The sequence below is a fragment of the Cervus canadensis genome, chromosome 3 (genome assembly GCF_019320065.1).
Source record: "Cervus canadensis isolate Bull #8, Minnesota chromosome 3, ASM1932006v1, whole genome shotgun sequence".
Lineage (NCBI taxonomy): Eukaryota > Metazoa > Chordata > Mammalia > Artiodactyla > Cervidae > Cervus > Cervus canadensis.
The window spans coordinates 88,389,011-88,415,301 of NC_057388.1; the positions used below are offsets into that span (position 1 = coordinate 88,389,011).

General features: G+C 39.5%; 1 protein-coding gene across 6 annotated transcripts in view; it reads left to right on the top strand.

The window, feature by feature from the left end:
• Nucleotides 1-26,291, top strand: part of AHCYL2 (adenosylhomocysteinase like 2) — a 183,727-nt gene extending 157,436 nt beyond the window's left edge. For all 6 annotated transcript variants that reach the window (XM_043463693.1, XM_043463694.1, XM_043463695.1 and 3 more), the window contains exons 6-17: nt 12-106; nt 2,716-2,822; nt 4,355-4,471; nt 6,430-6,493; nt 6,973-7,061; nt 10,411-10,481; nt 12,611-12,705; nt 18,960-19,058; nt 21,030-21,098; nt 21,219-21,297; nt 22,736-22,856; nt 23,252-26,291. In XM_043463693.1, the coding sequence (XP_043319628.1) occupies nt 12-106; nt 2,716-2,822; nt 4,355-4,471; nt 6,430-6,493; nt 6,973-7,061; nt 10,411-10,481; nt 12,611-12,705; nt 18,960-19,058; nt 21,030-21,098; nt 21,219-21,297; nt 22,736-22,856; nt 23,252-23,258 (1,013 nt within the window). In that variant the 3' untranslated portion in view covers nt 23,259-26,291. The remainder of the gene's footprint in view (nt 1-11; nt 107-2,715; nt 2,823-4,354; nt 4,472-6,429; nt 6,494-6,972; nt 7,062-10,410; nt 10,482-12,610; nt 12,706-18,959; nt 19,059-21,029; nt 21,099-21,218; nt 21,298-22,735; nt 22,857-23,251) is intronic.

Here is a 26,291-nt window from a genome sequence, read left to right on the forward strand (position 1 = left end):
TTTTTTCTCAGGATTTCCTGTGTTTGCCTGGAAAGGAGAGTCAGAAGATGACTTCTGGTGGTGCATTGATAGATGTGTGAATGTGGAGGGCTGGCAGCCAAACATGGTGTGTTAGATTTCTGTTAGATTTGTGTTAGGTTTCTGGGACCTGGGGGTACAGGGAGGGAGGATGTGGTCTGGGAGAGGGTTTCCCAACAGGAAGGAAGGAAGGAAAATGTTTCCTTTTTCATCTGATGTACTTGGGCTTCCATCAGAACTAGATGCTTATGCTTAGGACATCCCGAGAATATTAAACCTCTTTATAGCCTCGAAGTGCTTGTAATTGTCAGTGTTGATCTTAGAAGTGCTCATATTCATCAGCAACTTTAAAATACTGCTCCGGGTTCACACATGACTGGTTAAAAAGTAAGATGAATGAGTTACTATCCCCTAACACTGCTCACCAGCACCTCCCCCAACACACACAGCTCTTGTGGTACATAGCTTTCTCTCTAGAATCACATGCTAAATTTATAGTAAACCTGAAGGGATTCCAAGTTCAAATTTCTTCTTTATTCATTTCTCCCCTTAGGAAGTTGGGGCTTTTAATTTTTGCTTAGTTTTTATTTTTGTTTAACTTTTTTTTAAAGTGCTTGAATGCTGACAGCATATTAGATTCATAAGGGGAAGCGCAGAGCTGCACAAGTATGATGCACTCCTACTTTGCAAACCTTTCTGGATAGGAGTGAGAGGAGAAATTAAGGAAATCAACTAAAAACAAGAATCCTTGAAGCTCTGGTCCAACTATTACTTGCCCTAAAGACTGCAGAGCAGGCTTCACCTGGGAGACAGAGGGAGAAGCAGCCTGTCTTTCTAGATTCTGTGATGCAGGTCACAGTGCACCAAGGGTTGATTTGAGGAAAGCTGGATTAAAACCTTTGTATCCTCAAAGGGAGGGAGGAGTTGGCTGCACGATGAGTCAGCTCATTCCATCAGAGTTTAACAGTGCCAGAACGGAGTGTGACTGACAGAGGTTCTACTGGGAATAAAACATTAATTGTATAGTCACGATCATAGGGAGGACAGGGTGTTGTACATAGCAAGCGTTTATAGACTGTAGATCAGCACAAACTGCTGGAAAGGTTGACAAAGTGAGTAAGACAAGGATAAGAACTGTGACCCCAGAAAACAGTACCCACCATCTCTTTTGGATCCTGTAAAGATCTAGTACTTTTACTTGCTCGCCAACCTCAGGAAGGTACCTGGGTGACAAGAATTTTCTGCAGTAGAATGACAGGCTAAGAATTATAGGCTCTATTCATTAAATAAATATTAGGGATAGCAACCACCTGCCTGTATTTGAAATCTTTGTTAAAAGGAAAAAGTGGATGAGAATAGTTATTCTAAGATACAGTCTTTCCTGCATAGCATATTTTGTATGCTAGGGATCAGAGGCTGCAAGGAAAAACTCCATGAAGGATTTCATACATGTAAAAAGGGAGAGAGAAATGCAGAGGACCCTTTCTGTCCATTAGGGACTCTGTTCTGAGGGTTTCTACCACGAGAAAAACAGAGCACTGACTTTACAGTATGGAGCAAGTGTAAGAGTGAGTCCAGCCTTGGATCTCTGCTCTCAAATAAGATTTGGTGGTATCAGAGAAAATAGATCAACAGCAGGAGCAAAATTGGGAATTCCCTGTCGGTCCAGTGGTTAGGACTCCATGTTCTCACTGCCAAGGGCCTGGGTTCAGTCCCTGGTCAGGGAACTAGGATTCCACAAGCTAAGTGGTGCAACCCAAAACAAAACAAAAAAACAAGGGCAGAAGCAAAAAAGAGAGGTCAGGTATTAGACACAAGGTTGGAGATTGGTGTATAGGCAGGGATCCAGGATGGCACCTTGACACTTGTAGTAGGGTTAACTGATGGAACTGCAGAATGGGCATGTGCCAGCAGAGGGCAGCTCAGTCCTGTTGGTCTTTCTGGGAGAGTGGATGTGACAATTTGGAAAGTCCTGCCAGGCATTTCTGACAGCTAGGTAAAAGGCTGAAATGCCACAGCCTACTGCCTAATCGTATTCTAAACTGATCTTTCTTTAGCTTATTTATAATTCAGAAATTTTCCTCTGCTGATGAAAGCTCCAGTGGGCACAGCTTTGTGTTTGCTTTAATCCCAACCTGAAATAGTGATGAGCTGTTCAGAGGCATGCTTGCACACCTACATGCTGCACAGTTCCCTCGTTATTTTTAATTTGGTTTATAGAGAGTGTGAGGTTGTGCTAGGCAAAACCCTGCAGTGCTGCCTGAGCATTTTGGGTAGGAGAATGCCTGTACTTTGGGAGAAGTAAAGGATTAACAAATACAGTTTTATAAGCCATTGTTCTGGGAGAGAGACTAATTATCTGGTTTTACTAAGCTTTCACTGATTATATTCAAAGTCCTGAATTTAACTAATACAAATATGCTATTAGGTTTAAGCTTTCTGACTATCTACAGTACAGTCAAGAGCTAGTGGTCTAGATAATCACTTAAGCTATTACTCCATATGAAAATCCTCATTGCATGGCTATATAGTTTGATCCTAGTAGGTGTGTCATTTGGGAAGTTCACTTGGCTGTGAGAATTACAGCTGACCTTTCATCTCACTACCGTTTTCTTCTGTATAATGACCAATGTCAACTACTTTGTATAACCATTTACAAAATTTTAAATATGACATTATTGATGCTTATTTTTCCAGATCTTGGATGATGGAGGGGATCTTACTCACTGGATTTATAAGAAGTATCCCAACATGTTTAAGAAAATCAAAGGCATAGTGGAGGAGAGTGTTACCGGAGTCCATAGGTAAGATTTGACATAGGCATGCTGGCTTTATGCAGCCTGGACATATGTTCATGTAATCACATACTTACAGAATTGTTGTTGCTGTTTATTTGCTAAGTCATGTTCAACTTTTTGCAGGTCCATGGACGGTAGCCCACCAGGCTTCTCTGTCCATGGGGTTTTCCCAGGAAGAGTAGTGGAGTGGGTTGCCGTTTCCTTCTCCAGGGGATCTTCCCAACCCAGGGATCAAACCCAAGTCTTGTGCATAGGCAGGTGGATTCTTTTCCACTGAGCCACCAGGGAAGTCCACTTATAGACTACATTATATTAAAAATTAAAATGATGCTCTGAAATGATGAGGTCCAAATCTGCATACTTGTGTTTTAAATTAACAACACAAATAACAAACTTAAAATAGTGAGGAGTGGATAGGGGAACAAGTGTGGGCCTCATGTTTTCTAGCATTGTAAGACAATGACTGCTTGTCTTTTTTGGACAAATTCACTTATTGAACTTCTGCATTGAACCAATAACTGCTCTAAAAACCATGCTAGGGATTTCGCAGTGGGGAAAAAAAATCCTGGTCCCTCAGAGAGCTTACATTCATACATAGAGAGCAAGTATTTAGGGTTCTGTTTCTCAAATGAGTCTTAATTCCCTAAATACAATTGTAACCATTTCTGTTTCCTATTATTTACCAAGAAAGAGCTAAAGTATGAAAGTTTTGGGGAAATAAATTCTGAATCAGCTACTAACACTGCTTCATTATATTGTGATCTTTTTGAATGTATAAAACTATGAATCGTCCCAAATTTTCAAACTTCTAGAAAGGGGTGAGTTTTGAATAAAACATCTGGTTCTAATTTTTAGTTGACTGAATTTTAAAAAAAATAACCCTTATATTATAGATATGTGGACTTCCCAGGTGGTGCTAGTGGTAAAGAACCCACCCACCAATGCAGGAGATGTAAGAGGCGTGGATTTGATCCCTGGGTCAGGAAGATCCTCTGGAGAACAGAATGGCAATCCACTCCAGTATTCTTGCCTGGAGAATCCCATGGACAGAAGAACCTGGTGGGCTACAGTCCACAGGGTTGCATAGAGTCAGACATGACTGAAGCGACTTAGTATGCATGTAGATATATATATTTATAGGTGTGTATACTGAAATTATAAGATTAAGACTATTTGAAAGTTAAAATTGTTGCTTTAGAGTAGTGGGGATTAAAACAGTACTTAAAAGTTTCTCTTATAATTAAAAAGAGAAATAAAATTAATAAGCAATTTAAAGTTTTACATTTTAATCCTTAAAATTTAGAGGTGGGTCAAAGATTTTCCCCATGTGCCTTTTGATTAAGATCTTTATTTCTAAGCTGTATATAGACTCTGGAAAAAGTATTCTCTGTTTCTCTATATACACTGTATAGGATGAAAATAGTTGTGTCTCAGACTCTCATGCCTACTCAATTAACTTATTTGTAAAATTTGATATGAAACTGATGGATTGGAATATCTCATTATTTTATGTTCTTTTTTATTTCCTTTATCCTTAGGCTGTACCAGCTATCCAAAGCTGGGAAGCTGTGTGTTCCAGCCATGAATGTCAATGACTCAGTCACGAAACAGAAATTTGACAACCTCTACTGTTGCCGTGAATCAATTCTTGATGGGTAATGGATTGTTATCTTTGGCGTGAACTTCAGTTGTTGAATTGAGGTTCTAAATTTTTTGGTTTTGGTTGTTTCTGGAAATGATTTGTGTAGCACCTCTAAGCTGTATACAGACTCTGAAAATGTATTCTTTGTTTCTATGTATATACCTTATAGGATGAAACTAGTTGTATCTCAGACACAGTATTTTATAACCCATATCATACTCAATATTTTATAACCCAAATATACCTTTGCTATCACTGTTACATCATATTCAGTATTTTGTGACATAGTTACCATTGCTATCACTATTGCAAGTGAATCTATTTTACTTAAAAAATCAGACCAGCTCCTGTCTATTGGTGACAGAGTTTTTATTTTGTCATCCTATCAGGCCTGGAAGTAACTAAAGTCAGTATAAGTAAGTATCTTTGGTGGTTTAGGAAAAGGTTCCTGGTGTTTCTTTTCCAGGTCATGTTGTCATGACTTAAGTTACAACCATCATAACAGTTCTTTGACCATGTGGAAAATTGTGGTGAGCAAAGGGTCGTTTCCCAGAGGCATTTGTAGTTTTTCAAATCTGTGAGGACTACAAGTCTGAAAAAATCTACCTAGATATAATATACCAAAAACTGTGTTCTTCCAGAACGCAGTTGCTGTCTACACTTGTGTCCTGACATTTCTTCTTTCTTGCTAAGATGACTCAATAATTCCCTGTATGAAAGCATTAAGTTGGTTTAGAATATTCCCAAACCAAATGGTTTCCATCATATATAGGTTAATGGAAAAGTGAAGAAAGGGCCTGTGGACCACATTACTAGTCTGAACGTCAGGCAGTTTGGAACACCACAGGCACTAGTGATTTCCTTGTTGGTGCTGAGCCAGTCCAGGACCATTCTAAGCCATGACTTTTGAATATGGTTGTCACCAAGCCAGAGTTACCCTCATCACTCAACAGAAATTGCCTCTGCACTTAATTAATAGTTACTGAGTCTCATTGGGGTTCATAGAGTTATTCTAGTTCCTAGTGAGTGGAGTTGTCAAGTCATTAAAAAGATAGATTTCTCCTTTCCCTTGGGGGATTTTTAGACTCTTTTCAACAGGAGAGGTTAACCAGATAGATGAGTAGAAAGACCCATAGATATTTGTTAGAACAGTCTCAGAATGGCAGGTTTTAGTTGAAAAGTTTCTTCTGCCTAGCCAGGGCTTCCTAGAGAAGGGAGATCAACCAGACCTAAAGAGAAACCAGAAACTGCTCTTACAACTTCTTCCAAGAGAGCCTGAAAACATTAAGGACCTTTATTCTAGCCTCATAGAGACTCAGAGACAAAGAAGTAGAACACATCTGAAAAGGACTCAGCCCAGAAAACTCAATGCTTATGCAGTCAGTGTTGGCATGTTTCATGGCTCTTCTCCACCGTGTTGCCTGTTACCCTACCTGAATTAATGTGGGACCTATTGGCCATTCTGATATTACTAAATATAGGACTCATTTATCAGCATTATATTTTATGTATCTCATTCAGTAAGCTAGAAAGTTTACATTAAGCCAGAGCTTTGTCACCTCCTAAATAAAATTACATTATTTTTATTTACTTTTTAATCTTTATTTCCAAATATTATATATTCTAAATGTTATATAATAAATATATATTGCTTTTATGTTTAAAAGTTACTTTGTGGTCTATAGCTTCTTCCCTTTTGCACCACTCCCAGGACAAGGGGAAAAAAAGAAAAAACCCTCACATGTAGATGGAATTGATTGGATAGTATGGAGTAAGAAAATGCATATTTTATTGAACTTTTCTTTATAGTCATTAAATAGTTTCTTTAGAATGGAAACTAGGCTTACTTTTCAACATTCAAAACAAAAACCCAAACCAAAAAAAAAAACCCACCATGAAAACAAAGGGACTAAATCTAATCTTAAGGGAGAAACTAGAGATTTTTCTGATTCAATTTTTCTTCCCCCATAGACTTAAAAGAACAACAGACATGATGTTTGGTGGGAAGCAGGTGGTGGTCTGTGGCTATGGAGAGGTAAGGTTTAATCTTTCAGTTATTAGGAATTTAAAATGTTTTTGTGGAAATATACTAGAATTTTTCATTTCTGTAGACATCAAACTACATTTATTTACCATTTTAAATGGGAAAAAAGTAATTTCAGAAGCCCTCTAGTTAAAGTACAATCTTGCTTTTTCCCTTTGCATTTTTGCTATTTTTTCCTTAAGTTGATTTTCTGACTGTTCCAGTGCGCTGTTTGCGATGTTCTTTTAGCTTGTGTTTTGATTATAAATCGTGAGTGTGGGTGTACTTGTGCACATGCATGTGCTAAGCAGGGCTGAGGAGTTTGTTTATGAAATGCATTCATTTATTTTTTTTCCTATTGTCCCCCAACCATGAATCTATTCAGTGAAATTTCCTTTGGGGGCGGAAAGGGGGGTACACTTCACCAGAAGCTTTGAGGAGCTGTTTTCTTCGTGACTTTCCTTATCACGAGTTCTTTCTCCTCTCTCCAGGTCGGGAAAGGGTGCTGTGCTGCCTTGAAAGCTATGGGCTCCATTGTGTACGTGACTGAGATTGACCCCATCTGCGCTCTTCAAGCCTGGTAAGCATGCATAAGGAGATCTGCTTTTTCCTTTGCAGCACTGTCTAACATGTGATCTTGTCACTGCCTCCAAAGAATGGCCTAGTTAACGCAACATTTTCTCTTGGAGGGGCCTGGATCCTGAGAGGCTGGTATTAACTGTAAGCACCCATCTTTCAAAGTTCTAGGAGCTCTGCTCTGGGAGAACAAAGACTATCAGGGAAGCTAGAATTTGGAACTCCTGTGGAAGCAATAACAGGGGACGCCTTGAGTCAAAAAACAGGTAGCCCCTTCCCAGCTCCACATGCCATCCCTCTCCCTTTGAAAACAATGATCAAAAAAGAAATAGGCTGGCATCAGATCCTTTCCAAAGTGATGCACCCAAATGAGCACTTCTGTCACACGCCTCCCCCAGATGCATCACCTCAGTGTGATCAGGAAGAAATGTCAGACAAATCAAGTGAAGGGTAAAATCTACTAACTCTGATTGAAGGATACATAGGAGTTGTTTGTACTGTGCTTATAATTCTTAAGCTTGAAATGATTCCAAAGTTAAAATTTAAAAAATAGTTCCTCTCTCATCTGTAAATTGTATGTAATCTTATCTACCTCAATTATGAAAGTTCAGAAAATAATTATATAATTATTACATATGATAATGCTTCCGGTGGCTCAGATGGTAAAGAATCTGCCTGCAGTGCAGGAGACCCAGGTTCAATCCCTGGGTCGAGAAGATCCCCTGGAGAAGGAAATGGCTACCCACTCCAGTATTCTTACTTGGAGAATCCTATGGACCAGAGGAGCCTGGTGGGCTACAGTCCATGGTGTCGCAAAGAGTCGAACATGATTAAATGACTAACACATACATTATATAATAAAGATATAACTGTGCAAAGTGTAGAGGGGCTGTCACATAATAAATGCCCACTAAGTGGTAACTTATTAAAATTGTCTCTTGCCACCCTCAGCAGGATAGAAATACTGGGTAAAATCTTACAAAAAAATGAAATGAACTTTTTGGCCAACTTAGCACACTGTCTCTGAAAACAACTGCACAGTCCGCATGTCTGTAGCCTGAATAACCCCCCAGTCTTGACCATTAACCCGCCCGAGGAAGGTACCCACGATAGATGAGGTATGACATTTCCCCTAGCCTACCACTCCTCACATATGCTAGCCATCAACCCACAGTTTTGCCCAACAGAGTTGTTGACTTTGTCTAAGTCAAGGCTCCAGCACACAAGGGGAACTGTCACCATTCTAGCACTTTCAGGGTTTATCAGAGAAACCTAAACATGCTTTAATGCTGATTGAGATACTGATTCAAACTACCTTATAAACATGAATTGAGCACTTATTCTGTGTTAGGTACTCTGCTCTGTGGTGAGGATGAATAGGATGAGTAGAAGAATGAAACAAATTCCTGCTTTCAGAAGCACACAGACAAATAACCACCGTGCAGTGTAATAAGGGCAATGATAGAGATAAACAGCACATGCTTCTGTAGAGCCACAAAGGAGGAATATCTAACTAAAGAGCAGGAGATTTAAAAACTTCCAATTTTTAAAAAAAAATGACCATTAAAAATAAATAAAAGAAACTGCAAAAAAATAATAAAAAATAAAATAAATAAAAGAGCAAGGCAGGGCAGGGTAGAAAGAGATGTCAATAGAGCTGAGTCTTGAAACTTGTTTAAGTGACTTCTTAGTTTGAAAGTAAGTTCCAGGTACAAGGAACATTTTCAAGGGTCACCTAGGAAGGAAAGAGCATGACATGTTTATATTTAAGAAGCTAGAAGTGTCTTAATGGAGCTACCCATATATATCAACTCAAGTCTTCCTGTCTTATCCTGATACCAAGCAATCTCAATGAAGTATTAATATTTTAAGCAAACAAGTGACATGATCCAGACTGCATTTCAGGAAATCACTCTGCAAAATGAATTAGACATAAACTTAGAGGCAATGAGATTGGGCCAGAGTCTACCATAGCAAGGAATAATACAATCTGAATGTCAGGCCTACTTGTATAGAGAAGAGGGAATAGATTGTTGTTAAGTCATTTCTGACTCTTTGTGACCTCATGGACTGCAGTGTACTAGGCTTCCCTGTCCTTCACTATCTCCTGGAGTTTGTTCAAACTCATGTGTATTGAGTTGGTATAGATTAAAGAGGTTTTAAGGAATTAAGGAAAAAGAATCAACTCAATTTGGTGACAGTTTTAACTAGGGAGAGGCAGTAGGCTAGGACATTATAGTTTGACTCTTAGAGTTGGGTGAACAGCAACGCTGTTGGTTAAGACAGAAAATATAGAAGAAGAGATAGATAGGGTTGGTAGAAAATATAGAAGAGACAGATAGATTTGGTGGTGTGGGGAAGATAATAAGTTTGAGGTCCTTGTGGGACATGAGGAGGAGCTGCTGCTGCTGCTAAGTCACTTCAGTCGTGTCCGACTCTGTGCGACCCCATAGATGTCAGCCCACCAGGCTCCCCCGTCTCTCGGATTCTCCAGGCAAGAACACTGGAGTGGGTTGCCATTTCCTTCTCCAATGAGTGAAAGTGAAAAGTTAAAGTGAAGTTGCTTAGTCATGTCCGACTCTTAGTGACCCCATGGACTGCAGCCTACCAGGCTCCTCCATCCACGGGATTTTCCAGGCAAGAGTACTGGAGTGGGGTGCCATTGCCTTCTCCGGAGGAGGAGCTATCCAGTGGATAATTTGATCCATGGCTCTGACGCTTTGGAGAGATCTAAGCTAAAGATACCAATGTGAAAATAAGCCACCTGTGAGGCATCATTTGTATCCAAGGGGCAGGAGTGGATAAGTGCTGAAAGAAGAGAGGAAAAGAGCACCCCACAGAGTACCAACATTTAAGGATTGACTGAAATCAAGAAGGAGCAATCAGAAAAGTGGGAAAACCAAGAGAAAACAGCATCATGGACTCCAGGACAATAGAGTTTTAAGAAGGCAAATAATGTTTAATGTAACAGAGGAAATCAAGTAATATTAGAGTCTTAAGAAAAATTTGCTTTTGGCATCTTAGGAGATCATTGATGATCTTGGAGAGAGCAGTTTCAGTGGGGTACTAGGTTCAAGTAAAATGACACTTTCTAGAAATTGATTGGGGTTTCACAGTTAACCCTGTCTCTCTATTATCAGGAAGAATTAGGTCCCAGTGGTAGAAAGAACCTTTTATTTCTGTCCTATGTGAACTAAGGAAGCAGTTTGAATTTTTCACTGCTAAGAATAGTCCAGCCATATCAAAAAGTGATGTAGGTACCAAAGCAACTTGGGTACTAGCTTTTGAGGTTATGTGGCAGAAGGTTTCCCAGCTGCCTATTTAGGTTAACTGATCATACTTTATTTCTACAGTATGGATGGATTTCGACTGGTGAAATTGAATGAGGTCATCCGACAAGTGGATATTGTTATTACCTGTACAGGTATGATTGTGACACATACAATGGGATGGCATTTGGGAACACTTGCATGGAACAAGTGAAAAATGACTAGAAACGCTCTAAACAAAACCAAACTCTGAAAGCCAGAGATAGTAGTCCACAAAACCAATCTTTTCTGTTCTTCTAACCTCTTTAGAGCTCTGACCAAAAGTGTACCATTAGGTCATCCCTAGAGGAAAGTTTCTCTCTAGCCCTTTTAACTGTTTTATATCTCTATCCATCCTCAGCTACCTAGCAGATGGCTACCAATGAGTTTTATTTGGGAAGCCAGATCTTAAATTTGTACGTTTTAAAAATTTTTTTACTTCCAGAAGTGATGTGTATTTCTTTCTAGTCCTTATAACTAAAGCAAGGCTAGAGCAAAATTTCTCATGGTTGGAGAAAGTGGGCAAGGTAGCTGTGTTAATTTCCAAAGAGGTAGGTTTTGAGTTTTAGAGAGTAATGAGATACAGCTACTTTCCTTATACTGAGATACATACTATTATCTTTCCATTGGAATATTGCATTTCTTTTATAACTCTATTTTAAAGGAGGAAAATCAGAATATTTAAGAATAAAACTATTATTTATAGCCTAAGGGAGAGCTGGGGGCAAAGAGGGACCATAAGAAACTGTTCTTGTTTCACATCAACCCCTCGATCTCTTTTCTTTGTAAGTAATTTTATTGACATGTAATTCATTTACCATACATTTCACCCACTGTAAGTGTACAATTCAGTGTTTTCTAGCAAATTCACAGGGTCATACAACCATGAGAATCTAATTTTTTTATTGAGATGTATTTACATACCATAAAAATCACCTTTTAAAGTATACAGTTCAGTGATTTTTACTAAAGTTGTACAACATCCCATTATCTAATTCCACAACATTTGTTATCATCCCCAAAAGAAATCTTACATCATTAGCAGTCACTCCTCTTTCTACCCTCCACCTTTCCCAAGCCCTAGGCTACCATTAAATTTTGTGTCTCTATAGATTTGCCTATTCTGGATATTTCATATAAACAATCATACAATATGTTTTTCTTTTGTGACTGGCATTTTTTCCCTAGCATAATATTTTCATCTTTCATGCATGTTGTAGCATGTATCAGTATTTCATTCCTTTTGATTGCTGGATAACATTCCATTTTAAGATTATATCACATTTCAGTGATGTTCATTCTTCAGTTGATGGACACTTGGGTTGTTTTTACTTTTTGGCTATTATGAACAATGCTGCTATGAACACTTTATGCAAGTTTGTTGTGAACATGTCTTTAGTTCTTTTGGATGTATACCTACAAGTGGATCATATGATAACTCTACTTTTAACATTTTGAGGAAATGCCAAACCTTCCAAAGTAACATTATTTTACATCCTGCCAACAATGCATGAGTTACAGTTTCTCCACATCCTTGTCAACACTTGTTACTTTCTGATTTTTAGATTTTAGCCATCCTAGTATGTGTGAAATGCTGTGTCATTGTGGTATTGATTTGCATCTTTGCATGTGCATGTCAACACATTTTTGTACATCTTTTGAAAATGTTTATTCAGATCCTTTACTCATTTTTAAAATGAGTTGTCTTTTGGACTTCCCCAGTGGTCCAGTGTTTAAGATTCTGTGCTTCCAATGCAGGGGAGCTCCCAATGCAGGCAGGGTTTGACCCTTGGTTGAAGAGCTAAGATCCTGCATGCCACATGCTGTGGCCAAAAACTTTTTTTAAAAAATGAGTTGTCATTTTATTTTTGAGTTGTAAGAGTTCTGTAGAAATTTTATTATTGATCTCTAAGAGTTTTTATCATATATATGATTTGCAAGTATTTTGTCCCTTTGTGTAGGTTGTCAATTCATTTTCTTATTGGTATCATTTGCAGCACATAGTTTTTAATTTCAATGTAGTCAGTTTATTTTTTCCTTTGGTTACTTGTGCTTTAGGTATTATTATCTAAGAAACCATTGTCTAACCCAGGTCACAAAAATTTATTCCCATGCTTTGCTTAGAGTTTTATAGTTTTAACTCTTAAATTTCAGCCTCTGACACATTTTAAGTTCAGTTTACATATGGTATGAGAAAGAGTTGAACTTCATTCCTTTTCATGTGGATATCTCTTCTGTTTTTAAGGTAATAAGAATGTGGTAACCAGAGAGCATTTAGATCGTATGAAGAATAGCTGCATCGTTTGTAACATGGGACATTCAAACACGGAGATTGACGTGGTAAGATCAAGTGACTCATCACTGGGGGCTTTTATTTTTTCTCTCTTTCCCAAGAAACATAAACTAGAAGAAGAAGAAGAAGCAGGGTCACCAGCCATCCTAAACATGACTGTACTGGCAGAGCTGTTCACAGTCTGTTCACTCACTAGCCTTTTGGCCTGTGAGTATGGATTCTACAAAGCTTCTTCATCTCAACTTAATCATTTCAAATTATTGGTTTTCTTCCTAAGCTTGATGCCTACTTGTACTGTAAGCCATTTCATCTTTGTGTTTAGGATTAAGAGCAAAAAAGGATATAACAAATGTGAATCAGTATGCTAGTCAGTATTTGGGGGATATTTGAATTTGCTACAAAAGCGAGACAAGTAGCTTGGTCTAAGGAAACAAGTCAAGGCCGAGAAATCTATAGGCTGGAATGAGAACACTGCTTAAGATTGACTGTGTCTATCAAATATTTTGGTTTCTTTTTTTCTCTCCCTCTTTCATGGTACTAACTCTTCCCTTAACATATTTTCCAAACTATAGTATTGGATCTCCAGGTGTCAAAATCAGTTCAGTAGTATGTGTTCCTCAAACCTGGAAAATCTATCACCTTGATTCTCTAATTTTATTATAGTCATCAAAAATTTTCCGATCCAACAGAACACTTGGTCCTACCAAGTTGCCCAAGTAATAGTTAATAGAAGTGCTATTTATTTCTTTTCAGACTTACCAAAGTATCTCTCAGTGTGACTTTGCCTCTGGTTTTAAATTTTTCTGGCACTTTTCTGGCACAGCTATATTTCTCTCTGTAAGTGGCTCAAGCAGAGCATGCTTTCATCTCCACTGAGGGCTGCTCTGATTGAGCTTCAGCATGCCAGGTAAGGATCAGTGGATATACTGGGAGCTTGTTGGACATCTATTTTAACTGGTTTCTCTTTTTAACTCTGTGTTCTATTCTTCTGTTATTAAAAATAGCTGGGGAAAAAACAAGCTACCAGAGCCTCTTTCTACCCTTGAGGTTTTTGAGTGGCGTGACTCCATTACTTTGTCTTACCATGATATTTTGCGTATAATGAGTAATTTGTTTAGTTTTTATTTTTGAGGTTTGTGGGGGTTTTTTTGGTTTGGAGGTTTTTTTGTTTTTGGTTAAGTTTTACTTTTGTGTGATACTGCCCCTTTATTAAGTGGTCAAAGATATTAATATTTCTAAACTGTCTAGCCTATGATTGTCTTTTTCTGGATTGATACAGCCCCCAGATGAAAAAGCTTAAAGGGAAGTGGTCATACTTTGAGCCCTGAGGAGAAACCTTCTGAGTAAGGGAAAAGGGAGAAATTTTCCCTTCCAAACCCTTAAGAAGCTCTAAAATAAAGATAATTCCAAATGTAGTCATGTAATTTTTATATTTTTAATTTATTTCATTTCATCCTCTTAGCACCCCACGAGGCATTATTATTATTCTTAATTTTCAGATGGGAAACTAAAGACTTAAGTGTATTGTTCAGTCATAGTCATTGAGTCAAAAATGAAATTGGAGCCCAGAATCCAGGTTTTTTTTAACTTCTTGTCCAGTGTTTTTGTCTTTGTTTTTCTGTATTTGTTTGTTTGTTTGTTTAGGGTATTCTTTTTGGTTGGTTGGGCTTGTGTTTTCTTTCTTTGGTCATGCAGTGCGGCTTATGGGATTGAAGCCAGGCCCCAGCTGTGAAACACCAAGTCCTGACCACTGGACCACCAGGGAATTCCCTGTTTTTCTGTGTTACACTATTATCTCCTCATGCTTTTTATATTAATCAAATTCTGTTCGTAATCTCTTCTCCAAAGGCAGTCCAGACATGGTAATTTCTCAGAATAAAGGCCAAGAGACTCTTTACCCTCAATCAGAAGTATTTATTGTGTGATTGCTCTATGCCAGGTGCTATTCTACATATTTGAGATCAGTGCACAAAACAGGAGAAGATTCCTGCCCTCAAAGAGCTTGTATTTTAGTGAGAAGAAGGACAATAAACATAATAAGTAAAATTTATAGAATGTGAAAGCCCCAGGGGATAAAAAGAAAAAGTAGAGCATGGTAAGGGGAATCAAGAGTGCTAGGCTGTGACTTTAAACAGAGGGATCAAGGTGAGCCTCATCACAGAGATGATGGTTGAGCAAAGCTGAAGGAATTAGCCATGTTGACTTTTGGGTGAAGGACATTTCCAGAGGAGGGAACTGCCAGAGCAAATTCCCTAAGGCATGAGTTGCCTAGTCTGAGGATCAACAATAAGGCCAGTGTGACTGGAGCTGAAGAGCATGGGGCAGGGAAGAGTGGAAATGAGGTCAGAGATGTGATGAGCCAGTTCTTATAGGACCTCAGAGGCCAATATGAGAGTTCCTGATGTGTTCTGAGAGTAGAGAACCACTGTCGGATTTATGACTTCTGTTTTAAAAGGATAACTTTTTTAATTTTAAAAGGATCACCCTAGCTGCTGCACTGAGACTAAACCTACTTAGGTGTTGCTAGGTAGGCCCCAGTATCTGCCACTGATACTTACCAAGAACCATCTTTCAACTATCTTTGTGCTTTCTTAGCAGAAAATATATGACTCGACTAAATGATCCAGAAAGGGAGATGTTTAGAATCACTTTGGAAAAGTTTACTCTATCTTCAATGGTAGTGTCACTGGGCACATAAATGAAATTTAAGGAAATAGCAAACTCAAGTAATCATGGATTCCAGAATGTTCATTCACTCCTTAGTAAATTTGTGTTGAGTTCTTGCTCTGCTCTGTGCTTAGTACTAATTGGCTGAAGAAGTAGCAGTGAACAATATGCTTGCTTTCTTAGAGCTTATATTCTGGTGTGGGAAACAGTGACTGTCAGTGACAGTTAATGTCAGTTAATGCCTGATACTAAAGTAAAACAGAAAGATGAGTGCATTAAGGATGCTGTTTAGTTAGGGCGATCAAAGAAGACTCTTTGAGGAGATAACATTTGCACAAAGCTTGAATGACTATTCAGCGAGGATAATGAGTAAAGACCATGAGGTAGAAACGTGTTTGTTGTGTTTGAGGAACAGAAAAGAGTGCTTGGTGTGTTTGAGGAACATAAAAGATGCCATTGTGGCAAGAACAGAATGGATAAGGGGATGAGAATAAGAGGCAGGCAACGAGGAGATAAGCCATGGCTCAGACTTTAGATTTTATTCTTTGTACAAGAGAAGCCATTGGAAGGTTTTGAGCAGATGACTGATGAAATCTGACTTACGTTTTAAAAGAGTACCCTGGCTGTTATATGACGAAAACACTTACGGAGCTTGAGTAGTGACAGGGACGATAGAAGACTCTTTTCAGTATTTCCAGCAACAGAAGGTAGTAGCTTGGGTTAGATGGATAAACAATGGAGGTGGTTAGAAGTGATGTGAAGGTAGCAGTATATTGTGAAGAAGTGATATATTGTGTAGCAATGGGATTTGCTACATGGACTGGATGCAGAGTGTGATAAAAAGAGAGGAGAATCACTGTAAGTTAACTCAGCAAAACTGCAAAGGAGAGTGGTTTGGTAAATTTTTATCCAGATTTTTTAGTGATAAAAAATGTAAGGGTCTTTTTTTGTGTGAAAGAATTTACAGTTAACCTAACCTTGAAACGTTGACTGCTGCATTTTTAAGATGGAATCACTCATGGAAAGAGTTGGAAACCTATGTTATTTTCTGAAAAATAAGACCATAAATACTCAGGGAACCTATGATGGAGATTGTGCTCTCAGCTGCCTTTTGGCCAAGTCTTTCTTTCACATACTTCCTTTCTCTTGAAAAGAGACCTGCTTACCCATATGTGTCACACAGACAGCCTGTATGATTGTAAGCTTCACAGTTCAAGTAGCTAAACCATTATGGGCACATGCTTTGAAAGTTTTTGCCAGCCAAAGAATTACCACCTGAGACTTGCTGCCAACTCCATGCTTCACAGGACTAGAACCACAGTTGTTCTTGGCTTTACAGTGGGATGTACACCTAGTTTGGGAAGGGAGTGAGCATAGGGAGTCTTTTTCCTGGTAGATTGCTTAGTGACTATAAGTTCACAGAAAAGGCATTGGATGTCTTTAAGCGAAATTCTTGTAAAATTGCTAGCCATAGGAAATGCTTCTCTCAAGGAATGTGAACGGCAAATAGACTTCAGTAGATTATTGGAGTCGCCTGGGCAGTGCCAGGGGTCACTTAACCAAGTTTCTCTTCAAACACCATTTGAAACCCTCAGGTCTTTTGCTTGCATCATAGCCATCCCAGTTCTGTCATAAGTCGCCTCTACTAAACATTGATCATTTTATGATGTTCCTAAGAATTTCCCTTTTCTTAATTCCACCATATCTTTTTTTTTCAGGGAATACTTCCTAAAGCAAGAGACTCTTATCGTCATTGTGTTGGCTCTTTACTTCCACTCACAAGGATTGCTTGTCCCGTGGAAGATTAGGAATATAAAACACTAAGAACTTGAAATACTTTAAGTCCCATTATCTCAATGAAAAAGTTGCCTGTGTTACCAAGGAGTATCTCTTGTCTCTATATGGTTATTGTCCTCCATGGTAATATTTCTGAAAGCTAAGGAATTACTTTGTATATCCTTCACTTCCCAAAATGGCCTATTTATTCAAATTCTTTTTTAATTCTATTTACAGTGTTTGTTTATAAAATTTCTCTTTAAAATTCTATGCTTGCTTAATTTAAAATTCAAGCAATATATTGATAAATATATTTTAAAGAAGTAAAAAATTTACAAAATTGAGATTATAGTATATTATTTCTACAACTAGATTTTTTTCACTTAACAATAATGTATAGTTTTCTTGTTAACAAATACAGATCTACTAATTTTTTTTAAGAATTACGTTATATTCCATTGTATGGAATTATCCTGATTTACTTAGCCATTCCCATGTTGATATACATTTTTTGCTATTACAAGTAATGTTGGGCTAAACATTCTTGGGCACTTATATTTCTGAACTTGAACAAGTATTTCTATAAGATAGAAACCAGAAGTGAATTTGATTGGGCAAAGATTAGGTAAATAAATAATTTTGTTAGCTACTGCCAAATTGCCCTCTAGAAAAGTTGAACTAATTTATGAAACTTGACATCTCAACAGATTTTATATTTCCCATTTACCTAATAAAGAAATGGTCCAGACCATTAATAAAGTCCTAAATATACTGAATATAATTATAATTATATGTCTTTCTTTCCCACTAGATTAGTAAAGAAAAGATACAGTCTCTGTCAATAAACAGCTCCAGTAGGGGAGTCCACAGTCTTATCTATAATAGTGTTCTTTGCTAAAATGCCTAGAATATAGTATACATTCTAGTAAATGAATGTTGTATAACTAAAGTGTTTCTCTTTATTTGTCTGAAAACTACTATTTGGCAGAATTTCTCAGTGTTACTACTTGAGCCAGTGGGTAGTCTTAAGAGTACAGACTCCCTTTCTATTTTAGGCATTGCCTCTTGGAAGAAGGAAGTTGTGGTCTTAAGTCTAAACCCTGTGACTGTTATTTGATTGCTGCCGTTAATAAACTTAACATTTCTTCTCTTGTCCTCGGAATATACACTATACAGAAATGGAAGGAGGGTGAGCCATTGGGAGCTTTATTCTACCATGAAGCATTGCTCTAAAGGCTACCTCACATTTGCACCTAGGTCACAAAGCTTCTGTAACCTTAGGGTGAATCACCCTCATTGAGAAGGTGGAACCTGGGACATTGGAACATGAGGGCAGAACCCTGGGCCCCCGCATGCTCTGTGTAGGGCATTCAGCCTTCTCTAACTAATCTCACTCAGCTCTGACCCTCCTTTTCCTGTGTCTCTTCAGCACTTACGTGTTCAGTTTGCACTGTATTAATTTGCACTGTTTGCATGCTGCTTCATAAGTATTAAAGGCTTTTATCCCCTCACAAATGTATTGTTTTGTGTCCCAAACCAAAGCACAAGCTTGTTGAAGGCAGAAACCATGTCTTTGGTTTCTTTTGTATTTCCCATAGCACCTTTTACTGTGCTTAGCAGAGAGTTGGTGCACAGTATATGTTGTGGAATGACATCCTGAGTGATCCCTCCCTTGGCTGGGCCTAAGATTAAGTCCCCTGAAATGGAACAGTCCTAAACAACCCAGGACAGGTATTCTCCATCTGGCATGTTGGTTGCTTCTTTCAACTTGCTATTTGAAATGACTCCCTTCAACATCTTTCCATCCAAAAAGTGGGACATGGCACAGCTAATGATGTGCTTGCTGTATGTGTTCCAGGCGAGTCTGCGGACACCAGAACTGACGTGGGAACGAGTGAGATCCCAAGTTGACCATGTAATATGGCCTGACGGCAAGAGGATAGTATTGTTGGCAGAGGTAAGATCTGTGGCTGGTGGAGAGATTTCACCCCTGGCAGGAGAAACTGCAGTACCCAGGTCTCCTCCCCGTCACGTTCTCTCACACTTTCAACTCCTCTTAAGAAGAGGCTTAACTACTTTACCAAATGGATTTTATATCTAATTGTGAAAGGTCTTTTCATTCAGCAATTAAGAAAACTATTTTGGTTCCCCACTTTTCACCAATTATGCTGTCTCTCCATGTCACTCTACAGGTTGAGTCAGACAATGACATTACTGTAGGAGGAATTAACGGGTAGAACCATTGACACTTTGAGTGATGCTTACAAGGAGATAATGTCATTTGTGGGATGGTTTAATCAGTAGGCACAAAGTAGATATTCCTGACTGTAACTAAGACAGACAGTCTTAGGCAAACTCAGGGAAGGTCATTTCTTTGCTAATAGATCCCTTGTTTCTGAGTGTCCATTCCCCTAAGTTGAGCCAGCCAGTTATGTACTGGTTGTGTGATTGATCGTTCCCTGTGACTTCTTCTGGGCTTCCCTGGTGGCTCAGCTGGTAAAGAATCCGCCCATAATGCAGAATACCTGAATTTGATCCCTGGGTTGGGAAGATCCCTTGGAGAAGGGAAAGGCTACCCACTCCAGTATTCTGGTCTGGAGAATTCCATGGACTATATAGTCCATGGAGTCGCAAAGAGTTGGACATGACTGAGTGACTTTCATGACTTCTAGTTCAGCCTTCCTCCTGACTTCGATTCCATTTTTTTTTCTGGCCACACCTCATGGCATGTGGGATCTTAATTCCCCAATCAGGGATCAAACCTTCAACCCTTGCGTTGGAAGTGTAGTCTTAACCGTTGGGCCACCAGGGAAGTCCTGCCTTTTCATTCCACTTAGACTTTCATGTCAGTGTTTGACCATGTTTCCTTTCTTGACAGTTTCTCTTCCCTATCCTAGATTTTTGACAGCTGTAACAATGCCCCCTGTTTTTACCTTGACACTTTTCTCTTCTTCAGGGAAAGATACCAAGGTTACAAGGAGAATACTAATACTTTCCTTAGTTTTGATCTTCAGTCTTATTTCTTAATTAAAGAAACAATATAAAAATGTAAAATATATGCTGTATTCACCTAAGGACCTTTAAATTTTTGAGTATTCTGCCTATTCTCTTCACCTTTTCTCACCTTCTCAAATACTTTAGGGCATCTATAAAGTATGTACAAGAGGATGTACAGGGAGAGGATGAGCATTGTTAAATATTCACTGACTGCTTTAAAGTCAGCCCACTGTCTGGTGACTTATTTCTAGTTGCCCTGAGAGGTTCCGTCTAGTAATTTTGGTGACAAAAGCTAGCACCACAGTTGTTTTTGGCTACTATGGTTGAGCAAAAAAACTATGGTCAAGCTTCCTAGGAAATAAAGTAGTAAAGGATGGCATTGGGGTAAGGTTCTAGTCCTTCTAACTCTCTGAATCACCCACTGGAAATACATGACTGCCGTTGAATTCAGGAGAACCAGGCTGAAGAAGCAGCACAGAAACTATCGCAGCTTCCTAAAGCAAAAAATATCTCATCACAACCTGGAGAGATTGCCCTTGAATTTGGCCAGACCATTGTATAGGACATTTTTTCAAAGGAATAGCAATGCCCCAGAAGGAAGATATTCTGTAATAGAAAGTAAAAATTCAAGAGAAATATACCCTTCCATGGCATAAGCCTGTGTCAAGTGACCACCTCTATTTTTTTTTTTTTCTATTCCTTTTTACATAAACCTAGAGATCTTTTATCTTCTTACCTTCATCAGATTTTCCGGAACTTTTTAACATTTCACTCAAAGGTCAATCAGTTAATTTCCACTGATTGAAATGCTTTTTGTCCAGCATTTTAGTTGAGAAGTGTTTGGAAAATGGCAGTCATGTTCTTCTCACATTGCGCCTAGTCAGAGACTCCATCTAACCAACCTCTATGTATGTTAACCCTTGCACTCTAGGGCCGTCTGCTGAACCTAAGCTGCTCCACAGTGCCTACATTTGTGCTCTCAATCACTGCTACAACTCAGGTAAGGTCTCCAGAGTGGGGAAGCAGTGGGCTGGAGAGGGGCCCTAGCCTATGATGGTTTCACTTGATACAGGGTAGGTTGCTGTGAGTGGCCTATCAGCATCCATCTCTGCTTTTCTAGGCTCTAGCCCTGATAGAGCTCTACAATGCTCCTGAGGGTCGCTATAAGCAAGATGTCTACCTGTTGCCCAAGAAAATGGGTAAGCATGAGCTTTTTTATCCTCTTCCTTACCAAGTAGCTCAGAGTCAGAGACTAAGTGAAGTTGGGGGACATTATATTTCTTAGGAATAAAAAAAGAATATTTTCATCTTGTAAAGTAGGAGCTAAACTCCATCCCCAGTTGATTTATCACATTTTCCAAATAGGTTGCCCTGATGAAGTCAGGACATTTTGCTGTGATTTAGTTTACCCATCTGAATTTTCAGAACTTTCCCAAAGTGTCTATTATACAAGAAAAGAATCTCAAAGGAAAAAAAAATCTTCCCCCCAAGAGAGAGGAAAATCTTGTGACATCTGACTTACTCCAGTTCTAGGCTGCTGAATAGCCCCTACCAAACTTTTCTACTCCCACCTCCTAACTCTGACCCTGTTATTTCAGGCCAAAGGAAAGACTCTGGACAGCTTCTGTTAAGAGTTTAATTATGTGGCTGTTTCATATAAGAGAAGCATTAAACTGCCTTCAATTTTTAAAGAATACTGCTTCAAGCACCTGAACTGATAGAGTATGTTTATAAACTCCCAAACCAAAGATCGGGGGAGTAAATCAGCTTCTGGTTTTGTTTTGCTTCAGCATTAGATGCACAATAACTGTGAGCAGTTGATATATTCTCCCTATAATAGACACTTTGGATGAATATAAAAAAGTCTAATAGTCCATAACTGAATGTTTAATGAAGTTAGGGAGACCAAACCAATACATAGGAAGTGACACAAAATTCTGAAAAAGTAATATGTATTTAGGTAAGAGAATATAAATAGAAACCCCTAAGAACAAGGGGGACTGAAAGCAAAGCCAATAGTGTAGGATCCTTCTCAGTCACTCTTTTCAGAGCTCCACAGGTGTCAGTTTTCCTGAGTGACCCAGAGTATAAAGTTTAGGGCAGAACTAACGTCGGAGCTTCCTGTTTTTTAGTCCCTCAACTCTCCCATCCTTTCTTTTGCATTCTCAGGCTGATTTGCCGCTTTCATTTCTCTCTCACTTTTCTGTGGAGAAGGAAAGGTTCCAGGCTGAAATAGCTTGTAAGGAAGAAATGTTATGCCTTTGAAAAGCACTGGGCTTAAGCTCAAGCAACCATTCCTTAGAATTGGGGTCCAGTGAGCAAAAGATGAGCTCCAAGAATTAGAAGGTGTCTTGGGATATTCGCTGGCTCAGATGGTAAAGAATCTGCCTGCAATGCAGGAGGCCCAAATTTGATCCCTGGGTTGGGAAGATCTCCTGGAGAAGGGAATGACAATCCACTCCAGTGTTCTTGCCTGAAGAATCCCCTGGACAGAGGGGCCTGACGGGCTGCAGTCCATGGGGTTGCAAAGAGCCAGATATGACTGAGCGACTGACACTTTTCTCTTTTTAAGGCTGGAGAGAACAGCCAGACAAGAGGCATGAATGCTTATACCGGGTCTTGTGTGATCTGTTTCAGATGAGTATGTGGCCAGCCTACACCTGCCCACCTTTGATGCCCACCTGACTGAGCTGACAGATGAACAGGCCAAGTATCTGGGGCTCAACAAAAATGGGCCCTTCAAGCCCAATTACTACAGGTACCTTGAACTCCCTAGAAATGGGGAAGCCTGGGTAGTCATGAGCTTCCTGCACTGGAATTGGTCTTGGCATCCATCACCATGTTTCCATGAACTCAGAAAAATAAACCCACTCTCCCCACTGCCACCCCCAAAGGATTCTTTGAGGCCATGTCCAAACATGAAATAATGTTCCCTTTCTTGATTTGTCATTTCATCTTCTTGATATGATGTTTACCCCTGTCTAGAGAAAAACTGTCCTTTTTCATTGATGTGAAAAAGCACTGCATTTATCTACCCTCACCACACACGCCAGAAAAGTGCCTGCCTCCTCCTTATACCTTCAGGCAGTCTCTTCATGTCCCAGCATCCCCACAAGCTGATAACATCAGTCTCATCTTTCTTTTTCCCTGTAGGTATTAAGTTCCTGTAACTCAAGCCGGAAGTTTTAAGGAATAGAACTCCTATACTGGAAAGAACCCAGCAAACTGCTTCTCCAATAAGCTGCCCGCCGTGCTCACCCTCTATGTTAGGTTATTTATTTATTAAAATCTAGAATCCTGTGCCTGTCTCCTCGGCCCAGAGTGTGGTTGCTGTCCCAAGGGCTGTGAGAGCCACAGGGGACAGGCTGAGGAAGGAAGGAAATGGGGTTCCTGGTGCATCTTTTGCATCATTCCCCACTGACTCGGAATCCTCAGCACTGGTCATCGTCCTCTAGTCCAGGCTCAGGAGTTCGTCTGTGGATTCCAGACTCCTTGTTTTCTGGGGTTTTCTGGAATAAATTTTTAGCAGCTGCCTTTCTCAGCTTTGGCCCTTCCCCAGGTGAGGCCTTTAGGAAGCCATTGAGTTAACACGGCCTGGGTTCCCAGCCTTGATCCTCTCTATCACTGCCTTCTTTATAAAATGGCTGGGAAGGAAGGAGTGTTGTGTCTTTGGCAAACTGCACCAAGATCTCAGCTGTGCCTGTGCTTCCTGGGAGTCTCCTTCCTTACCCAGGACTCCTTTTCTTCCCCTTGAATATTTATGTCCATTTTAACACTTTCAGGTTCCAAGAGGAGTGTGCCTCTACTATTTCCTCAGCAGCTCTGATGTTTGTCAGACATTTGTTTTGCCATCTTTCTAACCCACCTAGCCTCTGCTCAGGAAGTGAGGGCCAGCCCCACTGGGGCCCATAATTTTACTTCCTTGTCATTTAACTGGATAGTTTCCCAGGAGGCCCCCTCCAGATTGGCACTATCTCAGAAAAAAGGAGGCTTGTTGTGAAACACTGCTTCCCGAAACTTCCTTCGATTGCCTAAAACTCCTTCTAAAGCTGAGCAGGAAGTGGCTTACTTTCCAAGGGACCCGGGAGAGCAGGGCTTCAGAAATGCAGCCCACAGCTCAGCACCCTAAAGAAGCAGAATATATTTGTCTCCTGGGAAGGGCTTTGAAGCTTAACTGGCTAAGCTATCCAGGGAAGACACTGTAAACTGAATCCATGTGATCACAGCTCAGTTGACTAATTTGAACCTCATCAAATATTCATCCCTTTGGCCATTGCCATTGATGAAACTGAGATCTAATATCTCTGCAATTTGGTCTGTGGTCTTTCTTTTCTGCTGGGATATTGCTTTATGTTCTGCCCTTTTCTATCTTGGGATTCTGTGTTTTGGAGGTAGTTTCTTAAGTAAACTCCGAAATTACAAAAAAATGTAATATGAGCAGCCTGAAGTGTTGTGTCCCACCTAAGAGCTGAATTCCTTTTGGAGACTGACCTGTTAGTCTGAAAGGTTCCACTGGGACCAGATTGGTTCCAAGAGGTAAAGTCTGGAGTGACCCTAGGTATCTGGAATGAAATCAGTCCTTTTTCCCTCTGCCAACCCTGTTTAACACTCTCAGTTTTCTTTGTTTTTCTGTTTTTTCCCTTGTCCTGGTCTGCCTCAAAGTCTCAAGACTAGGGTGACTCAAGGAAACACCAGACCACCCAGGATCACCATAACCTTCCCAACCTAATTCTGCCCTCCAATTTCTACCTTCTCTAACTTCTTCTGGTCTTCACATATAGCCACAGAGCTAGTCTGGAAATGACCTTCCTTTTGGAGGTAGGAAGGTGGACCTTAGGTAAATGGCTGCTTGCCTCATTAAATAGTACAGTCTCAACCCATAGAATCTGGTTCCTCAGAGGCCATATATCTTAGCAAGTACTGGAAAAATGCCACATACGTGGCTATATTTTTTCATGGAGAAGATCATAAATGTTGAAAATTCCACTAGGCCATTCAGTTCTTCCTTTTGCCTACCCAGTTCTGGCTTTTGTATTAATTAACTGGATTAATTGCAGAAGATTCAAAAGATGAGATTTTTCTTCTCATCTTATATCCAGAGATGATTCCATTAGGCAGATATCCGGACCCTAGCCTATTATGTTCCTAAGCCAAAAGTCATAACCTGTTGTTTCTCAGCAAAGCCTGGCAGCTGCCTGTGGAACCCACAAGCATGTGCTGATCCTGTCAGCGCATACTCCACCTTGCCATGGTGAAGAGACCATTCCACATGAAAAAGGAGCCACACTGGGCTTCTAGATTAGGTTGCCCATGTTGCTGCCCATGGTGAGGTGTTTGCCTCTGAGTTTCAGGTGATCACCATCCTTTCTTTCTGGGGACTCTGTGTCATAATCATTAATGAGAAGGAGGTCCAGGCCTCCTGAGTATTTGGGTTCTACTTTGGTGTTGGAATTCGGTCATTATTCTTTCTGCCCAGGTAATCAGAACAAAAGTGTCTTCTTCCCTCACTTAGATGCATCCTAGGCTCTCACCTTAAATGCATTTCTAGGTATCTGGAAGCCTGGGAAAGAAGACCAATGATCTCTTTATATGTGGCCCTGGCCTGTGAGGTCTTACCATTTTCTCTGCAATGAATTGTGCTAATTTTCAATGATTTTTTTTTTTTTTTTTTTTTGCTTTCTTAATAGAAATATTTTCTTTTTCTCATTCAAAAAAAAAAAAAAAAGGTATCTGGTCTACCTTCCCTCTGCCCTCCTGGCTCCTAATCCTCCCCTCCTATATGAGCACGGCTCCCCATGGCCACATGCTCCTACGAAGCTTTTCTGCTGCTTGGCTTTTCTCTGAACAGATCTGAAATTGCTGCTCCTGTGGTTTTCTCCAAATTAACTTTGTCATGGTTTTAAAAAAAAATCAAGATGCATTGTTGCATTATGCTTTTTTAATAAAGGAAAATTACAGAAAAAAATAGGCAACACCAGCAAATTATATGTGGACAATTCTAAACTATATATACATACATATATATATAAATAATCATCTAGTTCTCATTGTCATCTTACTGAAAGGAAATAAAACCTCTAATGATTGCCATTTCTGAGAGGCTCTTGGAAATCTTTATGTCTAAGTGATTGTATTAGATCAGCAATAATGAATATGTAATCTCAAAAGATAAATAAAATATTCTTAAAATGGA